General features: G+C 40.2%; 1 protein-coding gene across 1 annotated transcript; it reads right to left on the minus strand.

Moving 5' to 3' along the window:
* Positions 1–1,647: 1,647 nt before the first annotated feature.
* Positions 1,648–12,396, minus strand: ripk3 (receptor-interacting serine-threonine kinase 3). Its single transcript, XM_073474954.1, has 14 exons — positions 12,123–12,396; positions 11,630–11,705; positions 11,119–11,282; positions 10,866–11,034; positions 10,555–10,710; positions 9,457–9,605; positions 9,032–9,081; positions 6,860–7,021; positions 6,575–6,657; positions 6,400–6,466; positions 5,399–5,460; positions 4,817–4,868; positions 4,503–4,699; positions 1,648–3,576 (listed from the first exon to the last, which is right to left on the minus strand). Exons 3-14 carry the CDS (start codon positions 11,274–11,276, stop codon positions 3,349–3,351), a joined length of 1,533 nt encoding a protein of 510 aa, XP_073331055.1. The 5' UTR covers positions 11,277–11,282; positions 11,630–11,705; positions 12,123–12,396; the 3' UTR covers positions 1,648–3,348.

The following is a 12,396-nucleotide window of genomic DNA, read 5'->3' on the forward strand; positions in this document are numbered from 1 at the left end:
TCCATTTCCATTGCAACTTCATGGCTTTTCACTATTACTTCATAGTGTAATGTGTCGTCTATGCTTGCTTACACCAAGTGTCAACCTGTCAGGAGGTTTGGGTTTTTTTTTTTTTCCATTAATGCATGAAAAACAGAGCAGCACATCTTGGTGGCAATAAAGACAAATATTGTGTCAAGTCTCTAATCCATCTATCTAGAAAGACAGATGAAGATAATGTCCTGAAGCATTGAGTCTGTGTATTTCTTATTAGATTATTATAGCTAACTATTACAGCGTTAGCTTGATGGATAAAATGCTTTAGTTCTGGGGTTTTCAACGTCAGTAACCACAATTTCGGTTTATTAAAAATGATGACTTATTATCTATGTAGAAAGAAAGATGAAGATAATTTTAGGAAGCATAGTGTTCGTGCTCTACAGTTTTCAATGTCGGTATCCACAATTTTGGCACCACATTTCCCATAATATGGAGTATGGAATAGAATATGTAAAATAATTTCATAAATCCAGACACTGATTGGGTGTTAAATAAAAAGTATTATGCTACTCGCAGTACGCAGCATTAAGAGTTATTTATTAATTATTCGATTAGATTTTTGACTTGTCTGATAACTTTTTACTTCATTTTGTCATTTAAGGACTGATTTTGAAATTTTTATATCATATTCATAGTTCAGTCGCGTCTCAGCTTCCATAGTTCTGCTATTAATAACATCCGTTGAGGCTAGCAGACGTGCTAACAATGAATAATGAAAACCACATTTACAGTTCGTTACCTTACATTTGGAGCATGGACTGGACAAGGACATGCTTGGCATCCAAACCACTATACTTTACATACTGCTCTATAAATCACTTGATGCAGCAGACAGATGGTTGTTCTGAAAATAGCGTGCATCCCTGCAGAGTGCCCCAAAAGTTGTATGATACGCTTATGATTTTGACAAAAAAAAACATGTCCAAGCTCCACTACTGAAACTCACACGCAGCATCATGTGTAGATATAATTCAAGCATCAAAATTGCAGCTCTAATAGGAAAAACTTAAATTATACATATGTCCTGTGTGAGTTTTGTCGGCCCCGTTGACGCACAGCGACCGTGCGTCTCCCTGCAGTGGATCCGGTGGCAGATGGAGGACTGGCAGTGAAGGAAGGGATCCGGTGCCAGAAGCCTGCAGAGTTCACACTGGACCGTCACAACCGATTAGTCTCAACGCCTGGTGCACAGCAGAGGCCTGTGTTAGCACTTTGGAGATTCGTGTCTGGAGTACAAAACAATGGGACGACTCTGTTTCCAGAACAAAAATAAAAAATGTATTTGTATGTACATGTCTCCACGTAAACTGGACATGATGATTTATCTCAGCAGCAACAGCAGTTATTTGTCGAAGAGTAAAAGGAGACATGGATGTTGATAAAAGACACCAGAGCTGAACACAAAAACAGGAGTGCCACCTACAGACAACCCAAGAAAAGTTACCACCCACACAGATGACAAACACCACATGGCACTAAACATGTCACCAAAATAAAACTGGGGGGGAACAAAAGGAATTTAGGGACTGTAGTTAAAAAACATTTTTTAAAAAGCAGTAGATATGTGAATGTTTTCATAGTGCATAGTTTGAAAAAAAAATCTATAGATTGATTTCATTACCACTTTATTTAATTGCGTTATCACATAAACATTTGGACTATAAAGCATCAGAGAGCAGTGAAAAAAAGACCATCACATTTTCCAGGCCCTTCATAGTCTTTTTTTTTTGTCCTACAAACAGTCAAAACCCAAAATATATGCCATTCATACAAAAAACAGCATAACGCCCAGACATATATTTTAAGATGAAGCAATTACTTTTGCATAATGTAAAAAAAAAAAAAAAACACACATAAATAGTCCTTTCATGCTCGTACCAACACTTCATTGAAGCTACATCATGCTTCTACTGAGTGAAATCCTCAAGATGCCAATGTTTTATGGCAGCATCGTTACATCAGCCACAAAACTCTGGATGTCATGTGCATCAAAGGATACAAACATCTGCTAAAATTCAACCTTGTGTTTGATGTTTTTTAGAAAATTCCTCTCAAATATGGACATTCAAAAACCAAGTTTATAAAATGTGTAAAAAAGCTATTTGAGTCTGAGCATTTTCTTCCTGAGATTGTAAAGATGTACATACAAAAGGATACAAAGAAACCAAATTGAAGATATAAAAAGTAACATTTCTGCATTAAATATCAGAAAATGACTCAACCTTTGTTGAGTTGTGTACTCGCGTTATCTGAAAGGTTTCCAACGGTGTTCAAATCCAGAGAAATCTCGAGGAGTGAGGAAGGAATTCAACAAACACGACTAAACATAACGTGAAAATAACTCCCATGATTCCACGCTGCTTACTTTTTTTTTGTTTTGTCTGGACTGAGAGACCCCAAACAGAAATTACATAGTGAAAGTCATTTGCGCACACAGCATATTTTGACGATCCAGTTCAAAGTCCTCACAAAAAGCTCCACTCTCCCGCAGAAAACGCTGCTCCTGAACGCCTCGTCAGTAGTCCCGCCTTTAAATCCGTGACTTTGTGACATCACACTACGTCACAGTGCCACACGTTTGCATTATTTATGCCTCGCTGCTAGTTTGACACATTGTTGTTAGCCGTGCTGGGTCAGGCGTGTGTGAGCTGACCAATCAGAGCAGACTGGGTGTTCAGGAAGGGGTTCTTAAAGAGACAGGAGCTAAAACAGAGCGTTTCAGACAGAGAGTGCTGCTGTTTGAGAAAATGGATGTGTTTTATGAGCATTAAAGCACCTGAAAATGAGCATAATGTATGTCAAGAGTTATTGCTTTTTATAGGTGCACCTGGCAGCTACACTTAATAAAAACTATCAGTGAATACAGTATAATCAACCTGTTCTGATTAATAGTCAGTCTGTTTTTAAGGCGATTTTTTTGGCACCTGATGGCGAGCTGGCACTTGCAACTGTGAATATTTGTTGACCACAGTTGGTGAGAAAGCAAAACCATATGACCAGCATTGGCTCATATTTATACTGCTGACAGGGCAAAAGGGAGGTGTGAAGTTTTTTTTTTGCTCATTGGTTTTTTAAAACGTTCTTAAAAACAGAAGACGAATAAATAAAGACTGTAAAAAAAAAACGATTAAGCCTGAAACAATATCTGAATCCTGTCCAGATTTAAAAGCCAAAACTGAAATGATTTAAAAAAAAAATATAAAGCAGGGAGCTTCTCTTACGAAACACGACCTTCCTGTTGTGCAAGAAAGGCCGGTCGAAGCATAGAGAACTGTGATCGAAAATTAAAGAAACTCAGTGTGAACTCAGTCAACTCCTCCTCTCCGGCTCCCGTCTGCTTCCTGAGTGCTGTGGCGGAAGGTTGACGCTGGGTGGTGCTGTTGGATGGCGTCTCCTCTCTGAGGGGTCTACGGCGAAGATGTGCATGGTGTTGTTGTTGCCGTGCTGAAATCCAGTCACATTGCTCAGGTGGATGTGGACTCCATGCGCAGCGGGTCGATGATGGTAGGGTAAGGTGTCGGGGCTGGAACACTGACGCTGCAGGTATCAAATAAAAAGAGAGAAAAACAGTCAGAATATTTATCCAAGATGATCCAAAGACTACAAATGCAAGTATAATCAGGAAAATAAAGTATGAAAGGTAAAAGTACTCAATTAAAAATACATCCCCTGTGACTGTTATACATTTCTTGTTTTATTTATTTTATATTTTATTATTATTATAACTCGTGCATTAATGTGAAAGCAGGATTTTACCGTTGTAGTTGCTTGATGTGGAGCTAATTTTTAACAATAATTATTATTTGTAATTATGGTTTAATATACTGGTTATATTCTCCATTAATCACCTGATTTTTATGGTTTGTAAAACTTCAGATTAGAAACGCTGTCAGAATTATCCAGAGCTCAAGGTGACGTCTTTACAAAGCTTGTTTTGTCAAGTTTTTAAAATTAAAATGATTTAAGTAACAAGAATATCTCTTGTCTCTTTATTGTACTCACTCATAGATACCAGCCACCTAAATATGCCTGATTTTTAAACATTTTTTTTATTATGACTTATGAGGGATTGATTCAACACCGTATCTCACAAAATTAACCAAAAGTTAGTGGGGTCTCTTCTGGACCGAGACCCATCCTCCATTTAAATTTAGTAATCAACTGTTCAAATCAACTCAAATCAACAACTGGGACGTCTACAAAAGTGGACGTGACCAGAACATAAGAGAAAACTTGTCTGTGACGTCGGCCAAACAAAGGAACTGGCTGGCTCACAATGATCTGATCACTATTGAGGAAGTAGCGTAGGCTGAGGATTAAAAAGTACAAGTTGTTCAAGGCCTAAATCCCAACCGACACCGCCCACATAACAGTATGAGTTTACCCCCTGCAGCCTTTGAAGAAGAGACAGGAGGATTTTTGAGCACTACAGCATGTAAACCTATTCTATCAGTAAAACATACGTGATACTGTGGCATCAGGTCTGGCCTAAAAGCCTGCTGGGAAGTTTTGCCTGTCCTGCTTTGAAGTGACGTCCCAGTTGAGGGAAACGGTGGTGAGGACTGAATGGGGTGCACAGAGGAGACTTTCACTTTGTTGTCCACCGATGAGCGGCTCAGGTCCACATCCCACCCACGTGTAGGTCGAGGTGAAGGCAGATCTGTGAGGGGGAAGATGCATGATAGTTGGTGTGTTTGTCTGGTCTGTGACGTAAAAACAAAAGTTCCCCACTGCTGCTGCTTTAGTGGTTTCTGTGCAGCTTCAACTTCCTTCTTACCTCTCACTCTTGCTTTGTCTCCTTGATTCGTAGCCAAACCGCCAGCCATTTCCTGCAGCAAAAGGAAGTTAAAGCTCTGTCTGTTGGTTGTTTGTGAGATCACAGTGGCCTAGGTGATACGATAACTCCCGCTGGTGTCGGTTTTATAAAAAACTCATAATCTTGGTTTTATTAATATCTCCGTTCTGTCACCGATTGCCCAACCTTGATCCAAACTTTACGCACTTCATCAAGGCTGTTGCATTTTTGCTGTGTTCACTCCTTTCCGTGAAAATTCCCCTTGGCCACCAGGAAGTGATGCATGTAATATTTCCACAAGAAAAAAATAACATGTGCGGTGAACAAACACCACGGCATTGACCAATTTGTGGCAAAGAAAGAGACAGTGTGTCACAGACCACATTGTGAGTCACAAATTTCATCAACACTGTGCTAAGAAAGAGACAGAAGGATGATGTTAGTGTGTATTTTCTCCATTACTCATAGCTAGATATTGTTAACTTGTCTTTAAAGCTAATTCCTGAGTGTTAAAGACAAGAAGTGAGTGTTTCTCTATTAGAGGCTGCATTGTCTGAATCTCACCTGAACTGGCGGTCGCCCCGTCGGCACATTATCACAGTTCACAGCGTTAACTCCTCTACTCACTGCAACAAAAAAACCCAAAAAAGACAAAATACAACTTTGTGAATAAAGTGCTGTGACTATACAACGACTCCATAACTTTGGAAACAGTATTTCATCAATTAATCTCGGCTCAAGTTAGCCTAAAAGCTAATAAATAGGCGTTTCCGTGCTAATAAGCATTTTATTCTTGTTTTTCTTGGTTTAAAATGAAATTAATTTGGCTGCAAACTTAAAACGCCCAAAAACAAGAGTTAAATAATTCAACATTTTGGGAAATATGCTTATTTGCTTTCTTTTGGAGAGTTAGCTACAGCCAGGATTGGGTTAGCTTAGCACCGCGACTGGAAACAGCGGGAAACAGTTAGCCGGTTTAAGCAAATTATATATAACGTGTTAATTAATGAGCTTTAAATGTGCCTGAAGCGAGATTTTATAACTTTGGGTACAGCCGGGCTAACTTTTTCCCCGTTTCCAGTCTTTATGCTAAGCTAAGTGTGTCCTGGTTGTCGCTTCATATTAGGAAAAGAGATCTGTGATTGCTTTCTATCTTCTTATAACATTAACAAGAAAGAAATAGGCATATTTATGCATATCACAAACTATTCCTTTTGGCTGAATGAAGAGATTGATACCATCCTCATGGCTGTTAGCTTAGCTAGCATAAGTACTGGTAGCAGGGGGAAACAGCTAGCCTGGCTCTTTGGAAATGAAGCAAACAACATGTTTATTTGTGAGATTTAGAGATATTAGCAGGCAGATTTTTGAACAGAGCCAGCTATTTATTTCCCCTGTTTCCAGGTATTTTGCTAAGCTAAGCTAACCAACTGTTAGCAAACTGACTCGAGAGTTGGAATCCACATTTTCATCCAACTCTTGGGCAAGACAGTAAATAACCACGTTGAAGAAAAACAGGCAAAGTCATCTTTAAAAGTGGGAAACAGATTTAATATAAAACAAACCTGAGTCAGCCTGAGTGATTTGAACCCTCTGAACTTGCTCCGTTAAACTTTCTACTTCCTGTTTGTCCTGGAAAGAGGAAGGGAAAGAGCGAGTCAGGCAGTGACGTACAATAAAAAACTTGCTGCATCATGTCAAAAATTTTCCCAAGTGTTTGTGAAGATATTTGTTCCTCACCAGTTCCTTCAGCACTTGATGGACTGCGTCGACAATCCCATGTTTGTGCATCTTATACAGTTCTTCTGTCTCAGTTGTGCACTCTGAAAATAACAAAGATTTAACATTAGCGGTTTCAGTTCGATCGATAAATCGATAAACATCATATGTGTCATTGATTTATTTGTATTTTCCTGAAAAGTTATTACAATTTATCATCATGGGAACATGAACGCCTGCACCAAATTTCATGGTAATCCATTTGATAGTTGTTGACACATTTATGAATTTAACCAGTTTTCTCACCGTGTGATGAGGGCCTTTTGTCGGGTTTTGAATCCCAGCATCTCTCCATGAGGTTCATCACGCCGGTCAACCCTGCAAGCCCCGCAGCCTGACTCCTGATCTCTTCAAGCGATGGACGGTCTCCCAGCGGGATGCGAAATTTCACCATGGTGGTCATTGCATCTACAGAGGATGGATTCAAGAGAGCGTCAGAGTGGCGTGAGGTTAAATTAAACACTTGTATCTGTCAAAAAACCCGTTATACCTCAACACCAGAGATCCTGAGATGGCAGCAGTTAGATTAACAACTTGTTTTAGCAGATATGAGCTTCTACGCCCGCCCTAGACCCTACAACAGCCAATGAGTGATCGTGTAGACAAGTGACCAACACTCTTTTCTTTCTTCTCTCTCAATCTCAATGAGATTTCAAATCAGTTTTTAAAGGCCTAAACTTGGAAGTTTATGTAGTTTTATGCATTTTGGTCCTTGAATAAACTGTTTTTTTTACCTAAGCACTTGTTTCGGAGTATTTTATATATGCACAAAGTTAGTGTAAATAAAGAAATAACAAACTATAATGAGTTTTTGCCCTTTTTACTCTTAGACAGGGGTACTTTGAGATCATAAAATGGCATTTTTTTCCCAGATGCCTGGATATTTCCTTATAAAACAAGTGTTAAGTGTTCATTTTCAGTGATATCGTTACTACATTTGAACTTGGGCCATGTAAGGCAACAGGTAGGCAAGAAAAATAAAACTACAGCGCATGCCTGTACTCCAAATGGTTCAACAACAGTTTTGAATTTACTTCAGGTTAGATTTGCTTAGGGGTATTTGGATTAAATCACATAAACTTCCAGGAATAAGAGCAGGTTAATGACCACATGATGAGACCATTTTCACTGAACTCTACAGTTCTCAGCTCTGAAGATCATTTTCGAGTCTTTCACCACTTGTTTTGACTTTATGTAGCGAAACGCTTCAGTTTCAGTTCAGTCTCACAACCTAATCAACTCCTCTCTGAAGCAGCAGGCAGGTCGTTTCTAGCTCTGACTAAAGGTACCACTCAGTTACATTCCAGCGTACACTAAGCCAAGGGTCACCTGTGCAAACACATCTCTCTACAGTTCAGAGCCAAGAAGACAAACATCAAGTAGGTGTGGTCACACAAATTAATTCCTGACATTCATGCACCATGCGTCATTATGGGACTCACTCGAATAAGAAAAACAAAAGAGAGAGAAATAAAGAAGATGTTTTGTGGCTGAGAAAGGCTTCGCACGTGTCTGCATACATTAAATTTGCGTATTTCATATGTATTATGTCAACGTTTATAAAAATATAACTTTAAGATTACATGTATAAGAGCTGACTGTCATATCAGGAAGAGGTGTGTTCGGTGGTGGCATGGCTGTTCGAGACCAACTCAACTGGGTTATTTTGGCGACGGGTCAAGACTGTTTGCTTTGGGGCAACTAAACCGGACATTTTGAACAAGTCATTCTGACTTTGTGCAGCATCTTTGAGTCAACAAAACTGGATAGTTTTAATGAGATGTCGGGATTGTTTCCAACACCTTTTAGTCAACAGAACTGATGTTTGGGTACTTATTGCAGCTGTCTTGCTGGAGGAGAGCTGCAGGCTTTAAACCCTGTGTGGGTGTGTCCGTACTATGATCTGGATGACTGGATAATTTCAATGACATGACGGGACTCAGAAACCAGCTCTATGGCAGCAAAACAGGATATTTCTTTACAAGATGTCGGACTTTTTCCAGCCATCTTTGAGTCAACAAAACTAAATGATTTTAATGAGATGTCCGGACTTATTGCAGCCACCTTCAGGTCAACAAAATTAGATATTTCTGACAAGATGGCAGAACTTTGTGCGGCCATCTTTGGGTCAAAAACAACAGATTTTTTAACAAGAAGTTGGGACATTTTCCTGCCATGTTTGGGTCAACAATACCAGATATTTTAAGCCATACGTGATCTTTCCCTAACTCTAACCAAGTGGTTTTTGCACCTAAACCTAACCAGACCTTAACCACAGTGTTCTGTCACAACACAACATTTAAAATTGAATATGAAATGTACAAATTAAACATATGATGCTAACATTTATTCTTCTGATGGGTTGGAAAGGCAGCGTGAAACAGAGAAAGGGGACAAAAAGACAACATAGACACTTACTTGCGTACGGATGTTTCCCTGTGACAATGGACCATAAGAGTATACCAAAACTGAAACAGAGACAGGGAGTTACATGCCAGGGTTTAGTACTTGGCTAGCGTTTGTTTTAATTTGTAAGCTGACTCATATCAATCAGAGCCAAAATATTTGGAGTGCGCAGGGTTTTGGGTGCAGTTTATCAGACGAGGAAGCCTCCTGAGTGCCTGGAGGTTTGATCATTTACAGTAAATGCTTTGACTGAACACTGCTCAGAGATCTTATGATATTTTGACTTCCTGCCAGGACTGAACATGTGTTTCACAAGACTACATAAGTGTTTAATTGCACAATGATTACTCTGTTGTCATTGCTAAGATTAGTTACAGTTAATATTTATTGTACTGTAAATAAATGGGACGTCAAGCGATGGCTCAGTGCTGTCGTACCTGTAGATATCAGAGGCTCGAGTGGGGCTGTACGATATTTTAAACGCCTCCGGAGGCATGTAGCTAATCGTCCCTCCTTCCTCTTCACTGTCTTTCTTGGAACCCCGTGTCACGCTGTGGTAAAACCGGGCAAGACCAAAATCTGTAAGCTGGAAAGAAAAAGGAAATGAGAAGAGAAATATCACGAGAGAAAGGAAGCAGTCAGAGGAAGAGAGAGAGAACGGTCAGTGATCGGGCAAAAATGGCGATGGCGAGAATGTCTGTGATGTATTCAGGGGTTGTGGTGCTGTTAAAACACACTCATAGATGATCACTCACATTTACATTCACAAGTGTGAGTAAACAAGAGTCGCCGGTCAACTTAACTTGAATGTGGAAAGAAGTCAGAACACTTAAAAGAAACCCGACCACTCAGAAATACTGAACTGAAACTGAAGCATGCAACTAGATTCAGAGAAGTATTTTTTCTCATATCTAAAGATGATATGAACTTTAGGTTTGGATTAGAGCTAAAACGATTGGTCGAGCTTCCACCGTGTAGGATTTAGTGGCATCTAGCTATGAAGTTAGATATGAGCGTCTATGCCCGTCCTAGAGCCTACGACAGCCAATGAGTGATCATGTAGACCCACTCTCTCTTCTTTACCCTCCTCCTCTGGATGATCGATGCATCACGTAGCCAATGGGATTTCAAATCCAGTAATATATAGTTTATATCAGCTTTTAAAGGCCTAAACATGGAAATAGTGTAAGTTGTTGTTGCATCGGCTGTTTTTCCACCTAGGTTCTTGTTCTTGACTGTTTTATATGCACAAAATTAGTTTAAATAAGGAAATAAAGAACTCTCACACTCATATTTCCAGGAATAGTAACAGGTTAAAGATCTTTAGAGGATATAAAGGAGAAGACTAAACCAAAACTAAAACCAGAACTTTTATCTGACAAATAATTAGGACAAAGTCATGTAAACCCACGCAGAAATGTGAATTTTCAAGAAGTAACAAGTCAGCCTCTATTCAGTGTCGATAAAGTCGACTAAAAGAATATAAAGTCAGTGTGCAGCAGGCCTGGCCTTCAACCTGTAGGCCTTGAACTCACCTTGGCATTGAGATCGGAGTCCAGCAGCACGTTGCTGGGCTTCAGGTCCAGGTGGAGCAGGGCAGGGTTCAGACTGTGGAGGAAGTTTATGCCCAGAGCCACTTGGTGAGCCAGTCTGAAGACCAGCGGCCAAAGTGGAGGTCCACACAAGGTCTTCTGATAGAAAAATGTAAGATTATATCCATAGTTACAGATACAAATACAACAAATACATCACCCATTGGTTCGAGTTTGGCATTAAGGCCGTCGCCATCTTGTTTTTAGGAGCCCAAACCAATGAATTTATAATACTTTTTGTTCTGAAGTTTCACCTGTAGGGAGGCCAACGATCCTCTCTCCATCAACTCCATGACCAGACCGAGCTGTGTCGACGGGCTGGAGGAGGGCGGTCGACCCTTGAAGACCCCGCGGACCAGAATAACATGCGGGCTGCTCCCTTGACGCATCATGTCGATCTCACGGAGCAAAGATGCGCTGGTCCTGTGTGTGTTCGTCTGCACCGTTAGTGATTCACAACCGCTTTTTGATCGCAAGCGAACAAAAACAGTCTTTGTAGCCACTTACCCGTCGTCGTGATGAAGCAGTTTAATGGCCACATCGCAGCACCACTTTTGATGTCTGGCTTTATAGATTTGTCCAAAACCCCCGGAGCCAATCACCTCCCAGTCCGTCAGGCTGGAGTCTTCAATCAGCACAGGAACTACACAGCTGGACAGTGCCATGGTTCACTGGAGGAGGGAGTTATTCATGTCACTTAGAGGTCCAAAGGGGCACTGTTTAGGGGTACTTTTTCTTGTAGATCTCGGTAAATTACTCTAGAAAAATGTGTTTACTGCAGGAACGTAAAGCGTAAGACGTTCCTGAGGGCGGGTACAATAAGTATGATGTCTTAGGGTGGCAATATTTGAAGCAATCCCTCGTAGATGAAGAAATAAAGGCGCTGCTCTCGTCTTACATTGCCATAATCAAAAAACAGAGAGAATGAATTGATAATCAAAACTCCTCAGAGCCTGCGAGAACTGCTCGTGTAACCTAAAAGCCAAAATATATTTCATTTTTAAAACAAAATACTCACATTCTTTGCCTTTTCTTCTTCAACTCAAGGTATAAAAGTCCTGTCTTCAGCTCATCTCCCGCTCCTAGAAGTCACACTGTTTCAAACAGGAAGTTTTCAGGTGTTAATGTCATAGTTTTCATGACTCTTGACTCTTTAAAGAAATGAACAAAAGTGTCTCCTGGGGGAGCTTGAGTCTCTTTTCTAAGGTCTTATCTTAAAAAAAATGTGCCCTAGTTTTTAAATTTCACACATTTTACAACCAGTCTAGAGTCCAGAGTCAGAGAGGAACAGTCCTGGCATGTTTATGAAGCTTATAATGTTCACTTTCTCATCACATTCAACTCTTTTGTGCTTTAAATTTTAGCTTTCAAGTTCAAGCCTGTCTCAGCCAACACATTCACATTACTTAAACATATAAATCAAGAGATAACACAGGCTTAAAGGTAGGAGAAGCATCCCCAGACGAAATAGGAATATCAAGGTGATTATTCAAAACAGGGAAACCACTCACCTTCAGGGATATACTCTTCTTCGTCATCGCTCAACCGTACCGTCCGGGATAAAAGTGTGTAAAAACCCTCCAGCTCATTCAGTGACTCCTTCACTCGCTGCGGCGGCTCTTGTGTCGCCCAAACAGTCGAAAGCAGAAGTGAAACCGAGCGTCCAATAAATCTCTCTGTTTTACTTCTGCTTCTGGACTCAACAGCCAACACAGGCAAGTGGAGTGTGTTGACAACAGGTTTTGTTTTTTTTCGTTTCATGTAACTCTGTTCCTCGTCAGATTT

The sequence above is a fragment of the Pagrus major genome, chromosome 10 (assembly GCF_040436345.1).
Source record: "Pagrus major chromosome 10, Pma_NU_1.0".
Lineage (NCBI taxonomy): Eukaryota > Metazoa > Chordata > Actinopteri > Spariformes > Sparidae > Pagrus > Pagrus major.